The 25,388-nt window shown below is 44.0% G+C and overlaps 1 protein-coding gene across 1 annotated transcript in view; it reads left to right on the plus strand.

Moving 5' to 3' along the window:
• The window catches only part of LOC137384031 (uncharacterized), a 102,797-nt gene that overhangs the window by 48,171 nt on the left and 29,238 nt on the right, over positions 1–25,388 (plus strand). Inside the window, exons 8-14 of the mRNA XM_068057596.1 lie at positions 133–191; positions 296–386; positions 2,133–2,243; positions 3,867–4,008; positions 12,558–12,634; positions 14,892–14,999; positions 24,149–24,286. Of these exons, the coding sequence (XP_067913697.1) occupies positions 133–191; positions 296–386; positions 2,133–2,243; positions 3,867–4,008; positions 12,558–12,634; positions 14,892–14,999; positions 24,149–24,286 (726 nt within the window). The remainder of the gene's footprint in view (positions 1–132; positions 192–295; positions 387–2,132; positions 2,244–3,866; positions 4,009–12,557; positions 12,635–14,891; positions 15,000–24,148; positions 24,287–25,388) is intronic.

A 25,388-nucleotide genomic window follows, 5' to 3' on the forward strand; every position in this document is an offset into this window, starting at 1 on the left:
GATTATGTAATTGTCTAAGGACTGTAAAATTTGCGAGTATGTACTTGAGACAGTCAGCACTGGAGGATTATAACGTTTGAGTCCTTCAGAATGTACCATTTTACAAAGAACCTTTCTTTTTTACACTGACAGAAAGATATCTGTTCTAGTAATGATCCAGTGAAGGCAGGAAAAAGCAAAGTTCACCAAAGGTATGTAACATTCATCAATGAAGGCTTTTCGCCTTGATAATCCTGTTGTGTTTTGAAAACCGTCTTGAGATTCGGCAGTTTAGTGATTAATTTGTCTTCTGCAGTCCCCGTGAGGGATTGTGGAGCCTCTGCTCAATGCCCCACCCTGATGGTGCAAAAAGGAAGATTTACAAGGCTGATACCAGAACTGAGACAGTGCTTCTATATTTTTAAGTCTTGTGGGGGAGACCAGAACTAGGAGCCATATATAAGATAGTCACTAATAAATCCAGTTAGGAATTCAGAAGAACATCTTTGCCTAGAGAGTGGTGAGAATGTGAAACCTGCCATCACAGGGAGTAGTTGAGGTGAATAACATAGATGCATTTAAGGGGAAGCTAGTTAAATACATTAGGGAGAAGGGAGTACAAGGATATGCTGATCGGTTGAGATGAAGAGGAGTGGGAGGAGGCTCTTGCATAAACATTGGCTTAGACTATTGGGTCCAATGGCCTGTTTTTGTGGTATTCATTCAAAGTAATTTTAAGACCTCACTGTGTGAGGCACCATGGAGGTGAATTCAGGACATACCACTCCAAAAACTGTGACACTTGCTGTGGAATTATATAAAATGTCAGAGTCCAAAAAAATAATACCCAAACAGCAAGCCAAGCCATGCTAATGTGCAAAAGCTCAAAGGTAAACCTATTTAACATGGCAACAAATGCATTGGGGGTGCCGTTACTTGGTGGTGGTCTGCTCAAGGCCAGGTTCTCTGCTCTTTTTCTCCATCCAGGCAAGATGAACATGACTAGGGAAGAGGGTATATGAGGTGATTTCCTGTTGCCTTCCTCAGATCGGAACGAGAATTGAACCTGTGCTGCTGACCTGGCTTTGAACCACACGCTAGCCATCTAGTCAACTGAGCTGCCTGGAACAAACACCATTGTTGCAATTTTAGGTTTAAAATTTTTATGTCTTCCCACCCCCACCCCCCCCCCCCCCACCCAGCCAGTTGCTTGTCCATTATTGAAGGCACTGATTTCCTTCCTGGGGAACAGGTTGCACCATTGAAGCCAGGCACCCTCTGGTACCTCGGCCAACTGGCCATCTTTCATGTGTGAGCCGCAGCCTATTTGAGCATCAGAGCCCATCAGATCATGTTCCAATTCAACATGCACACCACCATACATCTGACAGAGGTTGCTGCAGTACATTCGGGACATTTATTTCCAAAGGCATTTGGTAAGGTGCCACACACAAGGTTAATAGGCCAGATAAGGGCTCAATGATTTGGGGGCAATATATTAGCATGGATAGAGGATTGGTTAATGCACAGGAAGCAAAGAGTGGGCATAACGGGGCATTAGTGGAGTAATCATAGAATAATTACAGCACAAGTGCTGCAAGGATCAGGATCAGTACTCAGCTATTTACATTTTATATTAAAGACTTAGATGAAGAGACAGAGAGTAATGTGTCTAAGTTTGCTGATGATACAAAGGTAGGTGGAAAGGTAAGCTCTGGGGAGGGCACGGTGAGGCTGCAAAGAGATATAGACAGATTAAGTGAGTGGGTAACAAGATGGCAGATGGAGTATAATGTAGGGAAGTATGAAGTTATTGACTTTGGTCGCAAAAGTAGAAAAGCAGAATATTTTTTTAAAAGGTGTGAAACTTGTAAGTGTTGATGTTCAAAGAGACTTGGGTGTGCTTGTACAAGGAACGCAGAAAGTTAGCATGCAGGTACAGCAAGGAATTAGGAAGGCAAATGGCATGTTGGCCTTTATTGCAAGAGGATTGGAGTACAGGAATAAAAGAAGTTTTGCCACAATTGTACAGGGTTTTGGTGAGACCACATCTGGAATACTGTGTGCAGTTTTTGTCTCCACATTTAAGAAAAGATATACTTGCACTGGAGGCATCAGAGTAAAGGTTCTCTAAATTGGTCCTTGGGTTGAAGGGGTTGTCCTATGATGAGAGGCTGAACAAATTGGGCATACATTCTCTGGAGTTGAGAATAATGAGAGGTGATCTCATTGAAACATATAAGATTCTGAAGGGGCTGGATAGGGTAGACACAGAGATTTGTTTCCGCTGGTCAGGGAATCTAAAATACGGGGCACAATCTCAGGATAAGGGGTTGATCATTTAGGACTGAGATGAGGAGAAATTACTTCACTCAAAGGGTTGTGAATCTTTGGAATTCTCTACCCCAGAGGGTTGAGAATGCTCTGTTGTTGAATGCATTTAAGGCTGGGATAGACAGATATTTGGTGTCTCGGGAATCAAGGGATGTGGTGAGTGGGTGGGAAAGTGGAGTTGAATCCTAAGATCAGTCATGATCATATTTGAATGGCGGAGCAGGCTTGATGGGCCATGTGGTCTACTCCTCCTGTTTCTTGTGTTCTTGTGTACTTGTAACTGGGAAACTTGGCTAGCCAGGTTTGATTTCTCCAGTCTGTGTGGAGTTCACTGCTCTGTATGGATAAACAAGCTGAAGGGGCCGCTAGTCTGTAGTTTTCAGTGAGATTACAAAGCTCTTTTTTAAAAAAGAAATCAAAAGGGTTTTGATGAGAGGAAACATGGGAGAAGCTGTTTCCAGTGACAGGAGGGTCAGTAACCAGATTTAAGGTAATTGGCAATCTCCACTGATTCCTGTAGCTTGCCACACCTTCATCTTTGATTCCTTACAGGCTTGTTCCATCCTCCATCAGTAATTTTCACCAACGCTTTCCTACCACACTCGCTTTGCTCTTCCCACTCTGGTCTACTGTGAATCACAACAACTCCCCTCCACTGCCCCATGCCCACTTTCCCTGTGCTCCACCATTGGTGATAAACCCTCTGCACTCTGGAATTTGTTTCTTAACCCCTCTGCCTCACTTGCTTTCTGCTCCTCGCAAATCCCGCTCAAAACATACCACTTGCTCCTCTACCATAACTCTGTCCTACTTTCCATTCAGTGTGCATCACTCCCTTTGTAAAGGGTGTTTAATTGTGTGAACTGTTTTGTGTAAGTGTCAATTTATTACTGTATTAATGAAGGTCTAACGAGATTGCTGAATATTTCAACCTGCACTTTTTTTAAAACTGGAAGCATGATTGGTGCAAATCATTATCTGGAGAGATGAGGGGAAATCTTTTTACGCAGTGAGTTGGAACACTCTGCCTGATAAGGATGGTGGAAGCGAATTCAATAGTAGCTTTCAAAAGGGCATTACATGAATATTTGAGGAAGTAAAAACAAAAATTGCAGGGGTGTGGGACTAATCAGATAGCTCAATTAAAGAGCCGGTACAGTCATGATGGTTTGAATGGCCTCCTGTGGTGTATGATTCAATGCAATGAGTCGATTTAAGCTGTAGTGACTGACTGCGGTGTGCTTGTGTGACTGCGCACTTTGTTAACTTGTGATCGTGCTGTGTTGTGGATTAATTGTTGTGGTGCGTTCATGCCTACAGTTCTGGTTGTGGTGGGGGGCTGGGGTCAGGGTCCCTAAGCGAGATGTAGTGTTTTACCCAGAGAGGCAGCTCTCAACTGTTCACAGGCCCCTCCTGAGTGGCTGAGCCAGAAGAAGCATTGGCAGACACTTGCAGTGGAATCTAAGTTGAGGGCGACCGTCGCAGGACGTGCCTTGAGTCTTAGCTGCTCTTTGTTTATACTGGCTCTCCTTTTCGATTCCTTTTGGTCACAGGGCAGACACAAAGAACACCTGACCCATGATGGCAAGAAGCTCTGTCCTCCTGAGAACCCTGTCAAATTCTGCAATGATTCTTCACACAAGAACCGAGAAAGCATCGGAGTTAAACCTTTGGCTTCCCGGAGCTCTGAGCAGGGTAAAGGACAATTTCTAGCTTACCTGGTACTTCTTAAATCTGGCTCAGTTCAGTGATTGTTCTCACACACTGATGAGTTTTTTTTCAGTGGTGTCAGCGGGTAGCACTCTTGCCTCCAACTGAGAAGGTTGTGGGTTCAAGACCCGTTCCAGAGACCTGAGCATAAAAACTAAACTGACTCTCCAGTGCTGTACTATCAGAGGTGCTGTCTTTCAGATGAGACGTTAAACCAAATGCCCATCTGCCCTCTCAGGTGGATGTAAAAGATCCCATGGCATTATTTTGAAGAAGAGCAGTGGAGTTCTCTCTGGTGTCCTTGGCAGTATTTATCTCTCAACCAACATTACTAAAATCAGATTATCTGGTCATTGTTACGTTGCTGTTTTTGGGAGCTTCCTGTGCATAACTGCATTTGGGGACTGTAGTGAGGCTAAATGTTTCCTGAAATTGCCGAAGTTTCACAGACTGTGCTGGTGCATATAACGGAGCCTTTGTCCTTATATAAAGTTCAAAGCCTGTTAATTTTTGTACTTCTCAAGTTACTAATCCTAACAGATCTTGGCGTTCTGATTTTGAACCTCCACATATTAGAATTAGAATTAGAACATTACAGCGCAGTACAGGCCCTTCGGCCCTCGATGTTGCGCCGACCTGTGAAACCATCTGACCTACACTATTCCATTTTCATCCATATGTCTATCCAATGACCACTTAAATGCCCTTAAAGTTGGCGAGTCTACTACTGTTGCAGGCAGGGCGTTCCACGCCCCTACTACTCTCTGCGTAAAGAAACTACCTCTGACATCTGTCCTATATCTTTCACCCCTCAACTTAAAGCTATGTCCCCTCGTGTTTGCCATCACCATCCGAGGAAAAAGACTCTCACTATCCACCCTATCTAACCCTCTGATTATCTTGTATGTCTCTATTAAGTCACCTCTCCTCCTCCTTCTCTCTAACGAAAACAACCCCAAGTCCCTCAGCCTTTCCTCGTAAGACCTTCCCTCCATACCAGGCAACATCCTAGTAAATCTGCTCTGCACCCTTTCCAAAGCTTCCACATCCTTCCTATAATGCGGTGACCAGAACTGCACGCAATACTCAAGGTGCGGCCTCACCAGAGTTTTGTACAGCTGCATCATGACCTCGTGGCTCCGAAACACGATCCCCCTACTAATAAAAGCTAACACACCATATGCCTTCTTAACAGCCCTATTAACCTGGGTAGCAACTTTCAGGGATTTATGTACCCGGACACCAAGATCTCTCTGCTCATCTACACTACCAAGAATCTTCCCATTAGCCCAGTACTCTGCATTGCTGTTACTCCTTCCAAAGTGAATCACCTCACACTTCTCCGCATTAAACTCCATTTGCCATCTCTCAGCCCAGCTCTGCAGCCTATCTATGTCCCTCTGTACCCTACAACACCCTTCGACACTATCCACAACTCCACCGACCTTCGTGTCATCTGCAAATTTACTAACCCACCCTTCTACACCCTCATCCAGGTCATTTATAAAAATGACAAACGGCAGCAGCCCCAAAACAGAACCTTGCGGTACATCACTAGTAACTAAACTCCAGGATGAACATTTGCCATCATCCACCACCCTCTGTCTTCTTTCAGCTAGCCAATTTCTGATCCAAAGCTCTAAATCACCTTCAACCCCATACTTCCGTATTTTCTGCAATAGCCTACCGTGGGGAACCTTATCAAACGCCTTACTGAAATCCATATACACCACATCCACGGCTTTACCCTCATCCACCTGTTTGGTCACCTTCTCGAAAAACTCAATAAGGTTTGTGAGGCACGACCTACCTTTCACAAAACCATGCTGACTATCTCTAATGAACTTATTCTTTTCAAGATGATTATAAATCCTATCTCTTATAACCTTTTCCAACATTTTACCCACAACCGAAGTAAGGCTCACAGGTCTATAATTACCAGGGCTGTCTCTACTCCCCTTCTTGAACAAGGGGACAACATTTGCTATCCTCCAGTCTTCCGGCACTACGCCTGTCGACAATGACGACATAAAGATCAACAACAACGGCTCTGCAATCTCCTCCCTGGCTTCCCAGAGAATCCTAGGATAAATCCCATCTGGCCCAGGGGACTTATCTATTTTCACACTTTCCAAAATTGCTAACACCTCCTCCTTGTGAACCTCAATCCCATCTAGCCTAGTAGCCTGAATCTCAGTATTCTCCTCGACAACATTTTCTTTCTCTACTGTAAATACTGACAAAAAATATTCATTTAACGCTTCCCCTATCTCCTCTGATTCCGCACACAACTTCCCACTACTATCCTTGATTGGCCCTAATCTAACTCTAGTCATTCTTTTATTCCTGATATACCTGATAGAAAGCCTTAGGGTTTTCCTTGATCCTATCCGCCAATGACTTCTCGTGTCCTCTCCTCGCTCTTCTTAGCTCTCCCTTTAGATCCTTCCTGGCTAGCTTGTAACTCTCAAGCGCCCTAACTGAGCCTTCACGTCTCATCCTAACATAAGCCGCCTTCTTCCTCTTGACAAGCGCTTCAACTTCTTTAGTAAACCACGGCTCCCTCGCTCGACAACTTCCTCCCTGCCTGACAGGTACATACTTATCAAGGACACGCATTAGCTGCTCCTTGAATAAACTCCACATTTCGTTTATGCCCATCCCCTGCAGTTTCCTTCCCCATCCTACACATCCTAAATCTTGCCTAATCGCGTCATAATTTCCTTTCCCCCAGCTATAATTCTTGCCCTGCGGTATATACCTGTCCCTGCCCATCGCTAAGGTAAACCTAACCGATTTGTGATCACTATCACCAAAGTGCTCACCTACATCTAAATCGAACACCTGGCCGGGTTCATTACCTAGTACCAAATCCAATGTGGCATCGCCCCTGGTTGGCCTGTCCACATACTGTGTCAGAAAACCCTCCTGCACACACTGGACAAAAACAGACCCATCTAAAGTACTCGAACTATAGTATTTCCAGTCAATATTTGGAAAGTTAAAGTCCCCCATAACAACTACCCTGTTACTCTCGCTCCTGTCGAGAATCATCTTCGCTATCCTTTCCTCTACATCTCTGGAACTATTCGGAGGTCGAAAGAAAACTCCCAACAGGGTGACCTCTCCTCTCCTGTTTCTAACCTCGGCCCATACTACCTCAGTAGACGAGTCCTCAAACGTCCTTTCTGCCGCTGTAATGCTTTCCTTGATTAACAATGCCACACCCCCCCCTCTTTAACCCTCTTCTCTGTTCTTACTGAAACATCTAAATCCCGGAACCTGCAACATCCATTCCTGCCCCTGCTCTACCCATGTCTCCGAAATGGCCACAACATCAGAATCCCAGGTACCAACCCATGCTGCAAGCTCACTCACCTTATTCCGGATGCTCCTGGCGTTGAAGTAGACACACTTTAAACCAAGTTCTTGCTTGCCAGTGCCCTCTTGCGTCCTTGTAACCTTATCCCCTACCTCACTACTCTCAACAGCCTGTACACTGGAACTACAATTTAGGTTCCCATTCCCCTGCTGATTTAGTTTAAACCCCCCCCGAAGAGCACTAACAAATCTCCCCCCCCAGGATATTGGTACCCCTCTGGTTCAGGTGAAGACCATCCTGTTTGTAGAGGTCCCACCTACCCCAGAAAGAGCCCCAATTATCCAGGAAACTAAAACCCTCCCTCCTACACCATCCTTGCAGCCACGTGTTCAACTCCTCTCTCTCCCTATTCCTCTCTTCGCTAGCACGTGGCACGGGCAACAACCCAGAGATAACAACTCTGGTTGTTCTCGCTCTAAGCTTCCACCCTAGCTCCCTGAATTTCTGCCTTAAATCCCCATCTCTCTTCCTACCTATGTCGTTGGTGCCTATGTGGACCACGACTTGGGGGTGCTCCCCCTCCCCCTTAAGGATCCCAAAAACACGATCAGAGACATCACGTACCCTGGCACCTGGGAGGCAACACACCAACCGTGAGCCTCTCTCGTTCCTACAGAACCTCCTATCTGTTCCCCTAACTATGGAGTCCCCAATGACTAATGCTCTGCTCCTCTTCCCCCTTCCCTTCTGAGCAACAGGGACAGACTCTGTGCCAGATACCTGTACCCCATTGCTTACCCCTGGTAAGTCGTCCCCCGCAACAGTATCCAAAACGGTATACCTGTTGTTGAGGGAAACGGCCACAGGGGATCCCTGCACTGCCTGCTGGTTCCCTCTCCTTCCCCTGACGGTAACCCATCTACCTACTTCTTTTACCTGAGGTGTGACTGCCTCCCTATAACTCCTGTCAATAATCCCCTCCGCCTCCCGAATGATCCGAAGTTCATCCAGCTCCAGCTCCAGTTCCCTAATGCGGTCTGCGAGGAGCTGGAGTTGGGTGCACTTCCCGCAGATGCAGTCAGCAGGGACACTCTTGGCGACCCCTACCTCCCACATTCTGCAGGAGGAACATACAACTGCCTTAACCTCCATTCCCACTATTCTAGATTCCCAACAAATCTACTGAAAAACCAAACAAAAAAAAAAGTCAAAACTTGTTCGCTTAGCAATCCGACAGACTGAACTTTTTAAATAAAAAGCTTACCTTATCAACACACCAGAGTCCTTTTTTTTTGGTTAGAGGAGGAGGGTGTCTCGGGTACTGCCACTGCCCAAATAAATAGTTTTCCCTTACCCAGCAGTCCCCTGGTCCTCCGAAACAAAAGGGGATTAACTTGTAACTTACACTGAAATTGACCGCTCAGCTGTAAGTTCGCTCCGCACCTCGTTCTGTCAAAGCTGCTCCTCGCAAAAAAAAAAATTAAAACAAGGTCAAACCAGTGAATAAGCAATCTTAAGTGCAAGTGGGACTGAGTTGGCTAGGTTTTGAGGCAATGATTATCAGATTCTGGGACTCCACGTAGCCGGTGGCCTACAGTTTCTGCACCCTTGGCCAAATGTAAATTTCAAATCTGTCCTAAATCAACAAGTGATGGTTAGCTTTGCATTTGAATTTCTGCCTACAATAGGCTGAATGACAACATGTGTTTGAAGTAGGGACCACAGGAAGGAGTGTTGTGTCAATTGACGGATAATATGGGGTGTGCGTGTGTTCTGGGTTTAGTTCCGTGATTACCCACATCAGTGTGATCTTGATCCTAACCTACCTGTTGCCATGCCCTCCTCCCCACGGACCAATTTTTCCTCAACGAGGAAAGGAAACAGTGGGAAAGTCGCCTGTTTTGTTTCTTTCAGAACTCACAGCAGTTGTCTCAGGGGCATCTCTCATTGCGTAATGATGGTGTGTAAGGTACAGTGGTACTTGAACCCTGGATACAATGATTTGTGAGGTGATAACAAATAAAAGAGGTGGAAGGAGGGAAATGCTCTGATCCTTCCCCATGGGTTGGTGCTCAGCCAATATTGGACAACTACGTCCTCAGCAGATTTGTCAGCAATTGTGTAGACCCTGCCAACTTCTCTAGTCTGAAGAAGACGTGGGGGATTCCCCAGAGTTAAAGTTGCTTAGATTGCTATATTCTTGGGGCAGGTTTATATTTTAATCAAGTTCAAACTTGATTTAAGAGAACACTTGGTTGATTATATTGCAATAGGAAATGATTTTGCTGTGCTTTTTTTTTCTTAAATGTGTCTGGTATGCTTTAAGAGCATTTTCCCCCTTGGCTCCAAATCGCAAGTGACTCAGCAGACAGGCAGTTTACCATCAGCAAATGCAGGAAAAACACAGCAGATCCCTCAGGATCTGGGAAGGGAAAAGACAGGTTAATGTTTTGGGTCTAACCTCTCATCACACCTAGTACTCTTGACACAAGGTTATATACAAAACATTAACCTGTCCCTTTTCCCAGTAATGAACATGTTGCTGTTAAGTAAGGGCATCAAGTGATGTAGAACTAAGCTGAGTAAATCAGTTGAAGTCCAGAATTGAATGGTGGTACAGGCTTGAGAGGCTGAATGGCCCACTTCTGTTACTATGTTCACATGCTGGGTATTTCCAACAATTTCTGTTTTCTTTTATTTGTGTATTTGAAATCTTATTTTTATTTGGAACTTAGCAGTGCTTTGTACTGTAAGTTGTGCAGTTATTGCTGCATCAGCAGAACCTTGGACACACTTGGACATCACTTACACCATGGCTGCTGTCAGCCTGGGCCTGAATTTTCTGATCAAATGATGTGCGCTCCTAGGAGGGAGAGAAAGTACATGCCACCCGTCAGCTAAGCGGAAACTACTTGTGTCAATTTCTCAGCATGGTGGTAGGTTTTCAATGAATGTTGGGACAGACATTTGACCAATTAAAGACCAAAAGAACTTTTGAAGATGTAGAAGAAACAAAAAGGAAGTGATCAGTAGAATGGACCTACATATAAGTGAACAGCTGAGCACGTGCAAGCTTGTAGTCACGTATTCTTAACAATGCCGCTTATTGATGCCAACCTGGAAGACTACCAGAAGTTAACCGACAACTTCAAAAATAGCTCAAAGAAAGCTGATAGCTCCAAAACAGCTCTGAATGTAAACCTGACATGTAAAGGCAAGGAATTAGATTGAAAGTGCAGTGGGACACCAGGTTGCCACAATGATGGCTGCTGGGATACAAAACATTCCATTGATTTATTGCAAGACAAGGACTCTCCGAACCCAGCAGCTCATTTAAAATTTCTTCTGCATCAAGTTTGTGAGCAAAACAAATGGGTTAAAGTAATAACCTGATGGGTTCCAGTCCTGCCTTCCAGCCTGTCTTGTTCTTATGGGCTCCAGTCTCACCTTTTGTATAATCTGAGTGGTTTACACTGACCGTTTTGAACGCAAGTGAAAGAAGTTGGTTTTACTTGTGAAACACTGAGAAGCAGATGATCGACTGAAACATGAAGTCTTGGTGGGCATGTGGGGCAATGGATTCTACACCATACTGTAAAAGAGTAAGACTGCACAACAATGGCAACCAAGGCTATTGCAATATTTCTAGCATTAATGCAACATGTGGGTTGTTTTAAACAGTGTAAACTACAATAATGTGCTACTCCATTGTATAATTACTGATTCTGCATTTACCTAGGATTGCTCCCAATACCGGTTGCCATGAGAGACATAAAAATTTTTCTTCCAGGGTGTTCTGAGGTGCCACTGACAGCAAAATTCTAGTGGCACATTTGTGTTGGGTCTGCCATCTTGGTTCTGACAGTAGGGAGGCTGAGATTCCAGACACTCATAGTGTACAGTAATGCCCATTCACTATTGCTGTCCTCCCCAAAATTTACCTTGACGATGAACATGATTCTGGGCCAAACAACAAAGTTGCAAATGCATCTGAGCAACTGTGCATATCTTACACATTTGTAGCTGCTCCGTTCTGGATTTAAAGAATAGCTCCCTTCCAATCCCACTTAAAACCCTCACGTCTATCCCTTCCTTGCCAATTTCCACTGATTCCTATAGCTCACCATACCTTCATCTTCCTATCCCTTTATAGACTTCTTCCTACCTCAATAGTCTTCAACAACCCTTTCCTAACCCACTGTGCTGTTCGCACTCTGGTCTACTGTGAATCCCAACCCCCGTCTCCCTTTGCTCCACCATTGGTGATAAAACCTCTGCGCTCTGGAATTTGTTTCCTAATCTTTCTGCCTCACTATTTCTTTCCACTCCTCGTAAATCCCCCTCAAAACATACCAATGTGATGCTCTATTATAACTATCTCCTACTGTGCACTCAGTATCCATCATCTCCTTGCAAAGTGTTATGGGGTGTGTAATTGCATGAAATATATTATCCATATATGGTTATATTTACTCGCTATTATTCTCAACTAATTATTTGCTGAGAATTCCCTTATGAAGTGTGAGCTTTTACCTGGTCGAAATGTTTGTAGTGTTCTTTTAGTACCACTGTGACTTTGCTTTATTGGTTAATTAACTTCATAAATGTGTTTTATACTTAAAAGTTTTTCAATCAAACTTGTGCAGTAACTGTTTTTTCCTTTTGTGGGTTAGAATGTTTTTTTTTGCAGGTAACATTCCATTTTGTGATTGATCATCTGTGATGGTTCTTTGATGCTACCCTTGTACCACCTTCTTAAGTCAGTCAGTCTATATCATTATCAACTAATTAGGATTATAGTTATCAGTATGCACCACGTATAGTATGTCTTGGTATGTTTCATCTTCCAATTCCAATGTAGCAGAGACATTGGAATGAATTTTTTTTTTTTAACTTAAAAGGAGTTCCTGGTACACATTCCAATGCAGCAGGGGTGTTAACTAAGAGAATCATGCATTTTTAACTCTTCCCTTAAAGAGAATTCCAGTGAGTTTTGAAAACTGACTATTTACTCAATCTTTAATTCTAAAAGATATAATGTATTAATTATATCTAAATTCTACCTAATTAAACCTATTATACCTACATTTCATTACCGCGTTCTGTGTAAGTCATTACTGTGTCAATGAAGGTCTAACAAGATAACATGCTTGTTGAATATTTCAACCCACACTTTTTTTTGTTAACTGGAAGCATGTGTATCTGCTTTCAGACAATTCTAAGTTGCTTGTTCCAGATGCAGTGCCAAAGGATTCTTCTTCGCTGCCAGGTTCATCGCTGCCAAAGAAGGTAAGGAAAGCTGTTTCTAACACCCTGGAGGTTGGTATTATCTCATTGAAAGGTTCCTCTGTGACATCCAGCAGACTGATGTTTCAGAGTTTTACTTGTGATGCAAGCACCACCTACTGACAGGAGAGAGGAAAAAAGACTTGTCACCGCCTTCAGCTTTTACATTATTACTCTTATTTGGTTTCCTGGGTTCTTTTCTGGGAAAGTTTTTTTCTTCCAGCATTTGTAGCTTTGTAAATAGTCATGTTGAAACATGGAAGGTCTGAAGAATGTCTGAGAGACTTAGTCTGGCCACAGTTAATTTGGATCAGACAGGAAGTCGCTCATGATGAAAGGCAAGTCAGACCTGATGGGAAATTACTGAGGGGGAAGTACCATACAAGGCCATTTGGCAAAAGAGAGCCAAGAGGGGAGAACAAGGGACTTGGGCGGAACTCACGAACATGAAAATAGGCCACAATGTTTAGTTTTTAGTATTACACGAGGCAGCTCTTCAGGTATTGTAACAGCTGAAGGGTATCCAGATCTGAAGAGCACGTGACTACTCTTGATTGTATGCTGCTTGTGTGACTTCTCTTCACACTGTGCTTAATAAATGCGAAATAAGAAAACCATGGCGTCTAAAACTCATGTTTAATTCAACTTTGTAATTAATGAACAATTCAGTAGACCTCTGCTCCTCTTCACTGGAGCTCTGAAAACTAAGACTTGAGGTTAGAACTGCAAGCATACCAAATAACGTGTTTACTCACTTTATTTTTATTCCACCATTGTTTTTCTCTCTGTTCTCTCTTTGCTGCAGTGCAGATAGCAGGCACCTTCTGATCCTTCTCCGTACCTCATAAGTAACAACAACTTGCATTTATATAGCACCTTTTAACGTAGTAAAATGTCCCACGGCCGAAGCAAAATTTGACAGCGGGCCACTTAAGGAGGTATTCAGGCAGGTGAACAAAAGTTTGGTCAAAGAGGTAGGCTTTAACAAGCATCTTAAAGAAGGAAAGAGAGTTAGAGAGGTTTAGGGAGGAAATTCCAGAGCTTGGGGCTGAAGCAGCTGAAGGCCTGTATTTTCTGGAATTTCGAAGAATGAGAGGTGATCTCATTGAAACCTACAAAATACTTAAAGGGATAGACAGGGTAGATGCAGCTAAGATGTTTCCCCTGGTTGGGGAGTCTAGAACCAGGGGACACAATTTCAAAATAAGGGGGAAGCCACTTAGGACAGAGATGAGGAGAAATTTCTCTACTCAGAGGGTCGTGAATCTTTGGAATTCTCTACTCCAGAGGGCTGTGGAAGCTCAGTCATTGAGTATGTTTAAAGCAGAGATTGACAGATTTCTAAATACAAATGACATACGGTGATATGGAGATAACGTGGTAAAAAGGCATTGAAGTGGATGATCAGCCACGAATGGCGGAGCAAGCTCGATGGGCTGAATGGCCTACTCCAGTTCCTATGTACCTATGGTCGCTAATGGCGGAGTGATTTAAAATTGGAGGTGCGGAAGAGGCCAGAATTGGAGGAGCGCAGAGCTCAATGTGTGTGGGGGCTGGGGAACTTTTTAAGTTTAGTTTAGAGATACAGCACTGAAACAGGCCCTTCGGCCCACCGAGTCTGTGCCGACCATCAACCACCCATTTATACTAATTCTACACTAATCCCATATTCCTACCACATCTCCACCTGTCCCTATATTTCCCTACCACCTACCTGTACTAGGGGCAATTTATAATGGCCAATTTACCTACCAACCTGCAAGTCTTTTGGCTTGTGGGAGGAAACCGGAGCACCCGGAGAAAACCCACGCAGACACAGGGAGAACTTGCAAACTCCACACAGGCAGTACCCAGAATTGAACCTGGGTCACTGGAGCTGTGAGGCTGCGGTGCTAACCACTGCGCCACTGTGTCTTGACGGAGAGAAGATCGTCAGGCCTCAGCCCGATCCTGTCCGCATCCATTGCTCACATACACATGCTCCCAGCAATCACAGTTGGGCGATGATCAGGACAGGGACTCCCACCCAGTTTCCACCCACTCTCTTGCCCAGCCAATCATAGATGGCCTGCCAACATCAATGGGGCAGTACCAGAGGGGCAACATGAACCATGGGGAACAAGAGAAGAGGGGGCAGGATGAAGTGTTCTACCCACAACATTAAGCTGTCTTTCAGGTCGACATGCTGATTGACCTGCGGTGCTTTCTCTTGCTCTTTGTGTTTTCTTTAACTCAAGATTTTCTCGTTTCCTTTCTTCAGGAAGAAAAAACAGAAATCCGTGTGAAAAAGACTCTACCACAGGTCATTGAAAAGAAGGCTCAGGGAACAGGTTCTACTGCACAAATTCCTGTCCGAATTACACCAAGGGTAAGATGAAAAATCCAGCTTCAATGAAAATGCTTTTGTTTTTGATAAGTATAGAATAAGTAGGTTGGGTAATAGTGAAGAGTTTAATAGTTGCAGATGTACTGTGTAATGAAAGACATAGTGTGTCTATTCTGGCTCTTCATTGTGTCCTCAGTTGTCGCACAGTGGTTGGCCCACTTGCCTGAGTCTAAAGGCTGTGAGTTCAAGTCTTGCTCCAGAGACTTGAGCACAAAATCTAGGCTGACGCTTCACTGAAGGACTGAGGGAGTGCTGCACTGTTGGAGCTGTCATCTTTTGAATGAGATGTTAAAGCGCGGCTCTGTACGCTCTCTCAGGTGGATGTAAAGGATCCCATGGCACTATTTCAAAGAAGGGGCAGGGGAGTTTTCCCAGGTGAGCTGGTCAATACTACTTCTTCAACCAACATCACTCAAAACAAAGGATCTGGTCATTATCACCTTGCCGCTTGTGGGAGCTTGTTGCGCACAAATAGGCTGCTGTGTTTTCCTTCATTACAACAATAACTCTTCAAAAGTTCATCATTGAATGTAAAGTACTTTTGGTACAGCTTGAGGTTGTGAAAGGTGTGATAGAAATGCAAGGCATTAAATGTATTAATATTATCTGTACTTGCAGCGCAGTCTAGCACTAATCCCTACTGATGTTGACTCTTGCTGATGTACATTTCTGCCCCAGGATGTGGGGTCCGCTCCAGTACTTGCCCCATGTCGCTGATCTTCATGTATGAATGTCAAGAATAAGTAAGTGCCGTGCTATTTGAGGACAGCATAGCCTGGTCGATTTCCCTGTCCCTAAGCTGGAGATTTGCATTGCTTCTAATGCTGCCCTGGTTGAGGTCAACTAACCTGGACCAGGAAGTGAAAGTGATCTTTGTGGGCCATATGAATCATAGAATAATACAGCACAGAAGGAGGGCATTCATCCCATCGTGCCTGTGCCAACTCTTTGAAGGAGCCATCCAATTAGTCCCACTCCCCTATTCTTTCACAATAATCCAGTGTTACAGCCATGTTGTAAGGGATATGGGTGGTTCCCACTGTTCAGCTCTCAACTGGCTTCAGCAAAGTGTTATTGTTACTAGGGTTTTAACCTCTTTGTGTTTTACTTTGCAAATAAACAGACAACGACAGATTTTCTTGTAGGTTGAAAACAGAAGATTTAACTATTTATTGAGCAATATTCACTCCTGAAATAGTCGCAACTGCACCCACACACATATTCACCTACACGCACACGCACACACAAGCACAAGAGGAGATAGAGAGGGAAAAGGGTAAGTGGTTTGAAGTGAGGTAGGTTTTCGGGGTTCACTGTAAACCTGTTTAATCTTCGTGGAGGTCAGTTTCTCTTAAATTTGCAGGGCTGGGCTTTGTAAATTTCCCTGGTAGCTGAGTCTTCAACCTAGAGATGGGAGATCACTTTCAGTTCTCTGCTGCACAAGTTGAAAAGTAGAATTAACAGCAGGGCACCCTCTCGCACGCTCTCTCGCTCTCTCCAGAGAGCTACTCTTAAGGTCAAAATGGTCTCACATATTGCCTCTGTTGGGAGACGTAGATCTCCCTCCGTGGTGACCCACAATGACCCAGGATGTGGCTACTCCACACCTTCTTTGTTTCAGAGGAGTCCATTCAATTCAAAAATGTGTCTGGAGGGGTTCAGGATGGGTGCAATTGACACCTCTTTGTTTGGAATATATCCTTTTAGGCCAGGTCTTTTGACCTTTGGCAGCCATTTTTTCCAGCACATTGTCCACTTTTTAAGGAAAAGTCCATTTTTATAACTCTTCAGTTTGGGTTCTTGTATTTTCAATTGTTGCAAGTATTTATCCTTTGAAAGTTACTATTGAATCTGCCTCCATCACCCTTTCAGGCAGCGCATTCTAGATCATCGTAACTCACTGCACAAAGAAAATTCTCCATCTCTGTTCTGGTTCTTTTTGCCAATTATTTTAAATCTGTGTCTTCTGGTTACTGACTTTCTAACCAGTGGAAACAAGGTAAATAAAGAGAAACTATCAAAACCCTTCATAAGACCTTCAATTAAATCTCCCCCTAACATACTATGCTCTAAGAGAGGCAATCCCAGCTTCTCTAGTCTCCCCACGTAACTACTGAGCAGAACTTGGATGAACTTTGCTAGTTTCTGTGTTGTATTTCTGCAATACTGCAGCTTTGCCATTGGATGGCAGTAAAGGCTGTTGGAACCCACAGGTGCCATCCGGTGGTTTGACTCTAGTGTTGAAGGATTTATAAGTAATCTGAGTGCTGGTGCTCAGTGTTGGGCGATGGGTTAATTTTATTGGGGGAGGGGGGTGCACATTGCTGACTTTGCGTGAAATTCCTTTGAGTGCTTTTTAATGGAGTTATTAACCCAATTGTTTCAAGCGGGTGTACTGGCTCCATTATAATAGCTCAGGTAGGTGATTTTTGCAAGGACAATCCAGCAGTGTGCAACCAGGAGGAATTAAACCATGTGGAATGGAGCAGCCAATGCTTTGTTTTTGGGATATTCCCACACATTAGCCGAGGGGACATTGGAGGGGTGGGGCGGGGGGCGGGTGGGGTTAGGGAAGAGAGATGAGGAGAATTTTTTAAAAATAACATAGCGAGTAGTTACAATCTGGAATGCGTTATCTGAAAGGGCGGTGAACGCAGAATCAGTAGTAACTTTCAAAGGGAACTGGATAAATACTTGAAAAGGAAGACATTGCAGTGCTAAGGGGACAGAGCAGGGGAGTGGGACTAATAGCTTCTCTGAAGAGCAAGCACGATGGGACAAATATTCTTCCACCATGCTGTATATGTATTCTGTATGATAAGTGGAGTGAAGGTGTAGTGACTGATTGTGACTGTGTTGTGGTTGTTGATGGGACATTTTCTTGACATGTGAATAGGCTGTGATGCAGATTGTTTGAGATGTGTGTCCATGCCCCTAATTGGGATTGTATGGGGCTGGGGACAGGGACCTGTCTGTTCATTTAATTTACATGATGTGATATTTTATATCAAAGAGTACAGATTTGGGAACTAACTGGTGCAGTGGGTTAACCATTGATCTTTCATCTGTGGGTCTAGGGGTGCGAATCCAGCCCAGACTGGGATTTAAGTTGTTTTTTTTCTGTTTGTTGGCTGGCAGAGTAATCTCAATCCAACTTCTAGTGGGCCCAAAAACAGTCCCTAATTTAGCCCAAATTGACGTACTGTCTTAGAGAGAGGTCACAGGGTTGTGAGTGTGGGAAACGGAAAAAAATGTCACACTGATGCAGTTGTGAATGCTTCTGAAGTCAGGGTGGATACACATTGTTGAGGCAAGAAGACAAAGAACGTTACTCCAGCTGGCCTGGGAGTGTTGGATGCTGACAGTGAGTGCCTGCAATGCAAAGACTTCCATACCATAGTGGTAATGTCACTGAACTAGTATTCCAGAGGCTGAGCCTAATGTCCTGGGGACAAGGGTTCAAATCCCACCATGGCAGCTGGTGGAATTTAAACTCAATTAATTCATTTTTAAAAATCTGAAATTAAAAGCTAGTCTCAGTAATGATGCCATGAAACTGTCGTCGGTTGTTGTAAAAACTCATCTGGTTCATTAATGTCCTTTAGGGAAGAAAATCTGTCCTTAGCGGGTCTGGCCTACATGTGACTCCAGACCACAGCAATGAGGTTGACTCTTAAATGTCCTCTGAAATGGCCCAGCAAGTCACTCAGTTGTCAAGGGCAATTAGTGATGGGCAACAAATGCTGGCCTAGCCAGCGATACCCACATCCCATGAAAGAATTAAAAAAAAATCCCCAGCACTAACATACTTTACCTTCATTAGCACTTAGCAAAAAGTACCACAAAGCTTAATATTTGTAGGTACATCCAGTCTAATGCTGCCATCATGTTCCTGACCAGTTTCACTGTAATTTTAATATAAATTACAAAATGTTTAAAAATGTTTTATGCTTTTAGCAACACGTCCACAATTTCAGTGGTTTCTCAAACAATGAAAAGCTACATCGAAAAGGTTATCCAACTGTCTTCTCCCTCTTTTGCACGTTGACTGACACGTTTCCAACATTTTCAGTCATTTCATATTTCCAGCATTGGTTGTGCCTTCCTTCACCCTTTCCAGTTTGCTTATATAAGCTGGCTAATTTATCCAATTCTTTACTGCTCTGCTGAGAGATTGTGTCTGAGCTGTGAAAGAACACTTATTAACAAAGTTGTTTGCTGCCTTGAAGGGGAAAATATTTACATTGGCTATATGGAAAATGCAGGGGAATGGGACTAATTGGCTCGCTCTTTCAAAGAGCTGGCATTGCACAGTGGGCCGAATGGCCGCCTTCGGTCCTGTATCATTCCCTGAAGACAAAAGTCAAAACTACTGTCAGTATTTTGTTCTGCTCTAGTTCTGAGTCTTCGCCTGTGGCCGTTGATTCACTCGCCAGTGTACCTCCCTTATTATTGATGCACAGACCGTAACTCTGAAAACAAGCAGCCTGAGGCAGTTCCCGTTCAAATCCCCGATCTGCTGTTAGGGCAAAATTTTTGAATTATTGAATATGGGAAGTAATATTTAAAAAGCCTGTAAGTTCCAGTTGGCCATATTAGCGGATGAATGACTAATAGGTTGATGTGACATTCCTCTGTATGTTGCTTTTAACACGATGTTAACTGGTTTATTTTAAATGGGTTAATTCTTCAGTTAAAATAGTGGACAGGGGACTGTCATAGAATCGTAAATTAGACTCATAGAAAGTTACCGCGCATGAGGCTGTTCTGCCTGTCATGCCTGTGCTGGCTCTTTGAAAGAGCAACCGTGCTTAGTCCCGCATGCCCACATTTTATTCTTAACCCTATACGTTCCTCATCCCCAAGCACCTGTCCAATTTACTTTTAAAATTATTTATGGAATCAGCTTCCATCACCTTTTCAGGTGGAGCATCCCAGACTGTGACAACTGAGAAAAAAAAATTCTCCTCATCTCCCCTCTAGATCCTTTCAAATGATGTTAAACCTTTCTCCTCTGATTATTGACCCACTTGCCAGAGTGAATAGTTTTTCTCTATCTGCTCTATCAAAACCTCACATCATCTTGAAATCCTCTATTAGGTCACCTCTTAACCTTCCATGGAGAACAGCCCCAACTTTTCCAATCTCATCTCATAACTGAAGTCTCTCATCCCTGTCATCTAAACACATTTAAGCATTCATCGCTTCTAATGGCAAATGGGCATTTCTAGGCTCAGAATCAACAGTTAACTATTTTCTGAATCACTTTGAATACTAGTTTTATTTCTGACTTTAAAATAAAAATGGGCATGCAAGTGTGATCTTAATAAAGCATTAACATCTTGCTTATTTACTGTATCCTTTGCCTCTACTTCCTCCCTTCCTGATGAAGGTGCTGGCTCAGGCTGGGGTATGGTTCTGCTTGTAGCCTGCCCAGTACCTTGTGACTATAATCTATGAATAATCTGTCTTAGCCGGCTACTCAACTGTGGCTGGCAACGCAGTTGATCCAGTGTGGACAGTCTCCCATGCGTGCTGTGTGCAATTTGTTTCCAGTATTGCTGCAGTGACTGCACTTTGGGAGTGCTTGGCTGGCTGTAAACTGCTTAATGATGTTCTAAGATGGTAGAAGATGCTATATAATTGCAAGTTAATTCTTTATTTGATGCAGATCTCTTTTTATCAGTTGCATGTAGTGAAAATGACCTGAGCTTTGACTTCAGTCAGAAACGAGGGAAATTATAATAGGGAACAAAGAATTGACAGAACAATTAAACATATACTTTGGTTCTGTCTTCAAAAGGAGGACACAAATAACCTCCCAGAAATGTTAGGGAGCCAAAGGTCTAATGATAGGGAGGAACTGAAGGAAATCAATATTAGTAATAAAATAGTGCTAGGGAAATTAATGGGGTTAAAGGCTGACAAATCTCCAGGGCCTGATAATCTACATCCCAGAGTACTAAAGGAAGTGGCCCTGGAAATAGTGGATGCGTTGGTGGTCATCTTCCAAAATCCTACAGATTGGAGGGTGGCAAATGTAAGCCCATATTTTAAAAAGGAGTGAGAGAAAAAACAGGGAACTACAGACCAGTTAGCTTTACATCAGTAGTGGGGAAAATGCTAGAGTCTATTATAAAGGGTGAGATTGCAGAACACCTAGAAAGCATAAACGGGATTGGACAAAGTCAGCATGGGTTTACGAAAGGGAAGTCTTTTTGAGGATGTAACGAGTAGAATAGATAAGGGAGAACCAGTGGATGTGGTGTATTTGGATTTTCAGAAGACTTTTGATAAGGTCCCACATAATAGGTTACTGTGCAAAATTAAAGCACATGGGATTGGGGGTAATATACTGGCATGGATTGAGAATTGGTTGACAGACAGGAAACAGAGAGTAGGAATAAACGGGTCTTTTTCTGGGTGGCAGGCAGTGACTAGTGGGGTACCGCAGGGATCAGTGCTTGGGCCCCAGCTATTCACAATATATATTAATGACTTGGGTGAGGGAACTAAATGTAACATTTCCAAGTTTGCAGGTGACACAAAGCTGGGGGGGAAAGTGAGCTGTGAGGAAGATGCTCAGAGGCTCCAATGTGATTTGGACAAGTTGGGTGAGTGAGCAAATGCATGGCAGATGCAGTATAACGTGGATAAATGTGAGGTTATCCACTTTAGTTGTAAAAACAGAAAGGCAGATTATTATCTGAATGGTTGTTCAATCTTGCCCGCCTAAGAGCGAAGACCACAGTACCGAAGGTCCTCATCAGGGAACTCTTCTTTGCTGACGATGCTGCATTAACATCCCACACAGAAGAGTGTCTGCAGAGACTCATTGACAGGATTGCGGCTGCCTGCAATGAATTTGGCCTAAACATCAGCCTCAAGAAAACGAACATCATGGGACAGGACGTCAGAAATGCTCCATCCATCAATATCAGTGACACGCTCTGGAAGTGGTTCAAGAGTTCACCTACCTAGGCTCAACTATCACCAGTAACCTGTCTCTAGATGCAGAAATCAACAAGCGCATGGGAAAGGCCTCCACTTCTATGTCCAGACTGGCCAAGCGAGTGTGGGAGAATGGCGCACTGACACGGAACACAAAAGTCCGAGTGTATCAAGCCTGTGTCCTCAGTACCTTGCTCTATGGCAGCGAGGCCTGGACAACGTATGTCAGCCAAGAGCGACATCTCAATGCTGCCTCCGGTGGCAGGACCGTATCTCCAACACAGAAGTCCTCGAGGCGGCCAACATCCCCAGCATATACACCCTACTGAGCCAGCGGCGCTTGAGATGGCTGGGCCATGTGAGCCGCATGGAAGATGGCAGGATCCCCACGGACGCATTGTACAGCGAGCTCGTCACTGGTATCAGACCCACCGGCCATCCATGTCTCCGCTTTAAAGACGTCTGCAAACGCAACATGAAGTCCTGTGACATTGACCATAAGTCGTGGGAGTCAGTTGCCAGTGATTGCCAGAGCTGGTGGACAGCCATAAAGGCCGGGCTAAAGTGTGGCGAGTCGAAGAGACTTAGCTGTTGGCAGGAAAAAAGACAGAAGCGCAAGGACAGAGCCAACTGTGTAACAGCCCCGACATCCAATTTTATCTGCAGCACCTGTGGAAGAGTCTGTCACACTAATATTGGCTTTTATAGCCACTCCAGGCACTGCTTCACAAACCACTGACCACCTCTTGGCACTTACCCATTGTCTCTCGAGACAAGGAGGCCAAAGAAGAAGAAGAAGGTAGATTGGGAAAGGGAGAGGTGCAACGAGACCTGGGTGTCTTTGTACACCAGTCGCTGAAAGCAAGCATTCAGGTGCAGCAAGCAATTAGGAAGGTGAATGGTATGTTGGCCTTCATTGCAAGAGGATTTGAGTACAGGAACAAGGATGTCTTATTGCAGTTATACAGGGCCTTGATGAGACCACATGTGGAGTATTGTGTGCAGTTTTGGTCTCCTTATCTGAGGAAGGATGTTCTTGCCTTGGAGGGAGTGCCAAGAGGATTTACCAGGCTGATTCCTGGGATGGCAGGATTGACGTATGAGGAGCGATTGGGTTGACTAGGCCTATATTTACTAGAGTTTAGAAGAATGAGAGGAGATCTCATAGAAACCTATAAAATTCAAACAGGACTAGACAGGCTAAATGCAGGGAGGATGTTCCCGATGGCTGGGGAGTGCAGAACCAGGGGTCACAGTCTCAGGATATGGGGTATGCCATTTAGAACCGAGATGAGGAGACATTCAGAGGGTGGTGAACCTGTGGAATTCTCTACTGCAGAAGGCGGTGGAGGCAAAGTCATTAAATATATTCAAGAAGAAGATTGATATATTTCTTAATGCCAACAGGATCAAGGGATATGAGGAGAAAGCGGGAACAGGGTACTGAATTAGATGATCAGCCATGATCTTGTTTGAATGGCGGAGCAGGCCCGAAGGGCCGAATGGTCTACTCCTGCTCCTATTTTCTATGTTTCTATGAACGGAGCAACCACAGCTGGCATTCTTGTCGCTGTCTTTGCTGCGTCTCATTTGCCTTCTAGTGTCCAGAAAACTGGGCATTCGTTTAAACAGCACTGGACAGTGGGACTAATTGTCCCACTCTTTTACAGTCACGATGGGGCCAATGGCCTCTTTCTGTGCTGCCTCATTCTATGTGCAGAGATCAATTAAGGACAGGAACAAGCTCAACGATGACCTTGGCCATCCTCAGAGGTGTGGTAAACTGGAAAAAATGAAATGCAATTGGTAATGGGTGTTGATTGAGGTGCAGCTTTGTGCTGCAGATTTACATTGGAGCAGTCAACGATGAGAGAATGTCATTTGTCCAATTGAAGCTCAACTCCTAGTACCCTAATTTTCCCAGCCATGGAATCAACTACGTTTTGAATGGCTCTGGTGTTCCTACTACTTTGACAGATTATTCCAAACATTTGTCACCTACTCTCAGACCTGGGTTGATGCTGCTCATATTTCAGTTCAGACCCTCATAGCTAAGAAAAGACCCTTCCTAACAATCTTGGATGTTTTCAAACCCAGATTCCAGGTCTCAGATTCTTGACGCACTTTTAAATATCCGCACGATGATGAGCCCTGAGACCTCACGTTTGTTCCTTTTACAGGTTGACGGAGTTGGTCCACGTTCAGGAAGCTTTATTGTACTGAGGAACGATCCTTTGGAGATTGCACCAGTTGTGAAGACTAAATCGGTTGAGTCTAGGTCTTCTGAGCCACCTGTAAAAAGGAAAAAAACAGCGCAGGTGAGCAGTCCTTTGAAGTTTGGAACTGTTATTGTTGCCCGACCCCATTGTGTTAAATTGCATTCGCTGTTTTGTTTTGCTCTTTGCTACCAATTTTCCCCTCTGACCTTTCTCTCCTGCCGTCTCTGGTGGGCTCTGGTTCCATTGCAGAGTGTAAAGGTTGTTGCAAAGTCCCGACTTCTAGATTAAGTAAACTGAAATGAAGGTTTTAAAAGTTGTAACCAAAGGTTGAAGCCAGTTAAACTGCAAACATTTCAAAATGTTCCCAGCTGCAGACTGCAGTTTTATTTGAATGACTGCAGTGTCTAAAAATATTTCAAATCGAGCCGCTATCCACACTTTTTAATCACAGTACATGCTGCATCCCAAACACCATGGAACTGTTAGTGACTCATAAATCATTAACCCAGCCACTAGTGTCCAGGCTTTTAGCACTAGTTCCAGCATCACCTAGTCTTAATGTTTCATTTGGAGTGTGTTCTGTGCCGTTCTGTTAACAAACATCAGAGGAGTTTTATTCTGATTTTCACAGAATCATAGAAAGTTTACGGCACAGAAAGAGGCCACTTGGCCCATCATGTCTGTGCCAGCCATTTTAATGGATTTTAATAAGAAAACCTCTTTTTTATTTTTCTCGCCATCCCAGCTTTGTTTTCACTACTTAGGGTAGGTTGGCAGGGTCCTTGACATCACTCTGCACATCATCTAAATGGCCATGATTCATTTGGGGGACCAGACAATGAGAGTTGGCAAGCTATTTAACTGGGGGAGGGGGCACTATAGCTGAGCAGCTTCCATTTTCATCTCACATGGTACCAGGGGTGAGGGACTTCAGTTATGTGGAGAGGCAAGAGAAGCTGGGATTGTTGTTCTTATACAAGGTAAGGTTAAGGGGAAATTTAATCATGGCGTTCAAAATCATGAGGGCTTTTGATAGAGTGAATAAGGATAGATTGTTTCTGCTGGCAGGAAGGGTTGGTAACCAGAAGGCATAGGTTTAAGGAAAAGAACCAAAGGGGAGATAAGAATTTTTTTTTACCTAGCAAGTTGTTAGGGTCTGGAATTTACCCCCTTAATGGGCGATGGAAGCAGACTCAATCGT

This window comes from Heterodontus francisci, chromosome 25, assembly GCF_036365525.1.
Source record: "Heterodontus francisci isolate sHetFra1 chromosome 25, sHetFra1.hap1, whole genome shotgun sequence".
In the NCBI taxonomy this organism is placed as follows: domain Eukaryota; kingdom Metazoa; phylum Chordata; class Chondrichthyes; order Heterodontiformes; family Heterodontidae; genus Heterodontus; species Heterodontus francisci.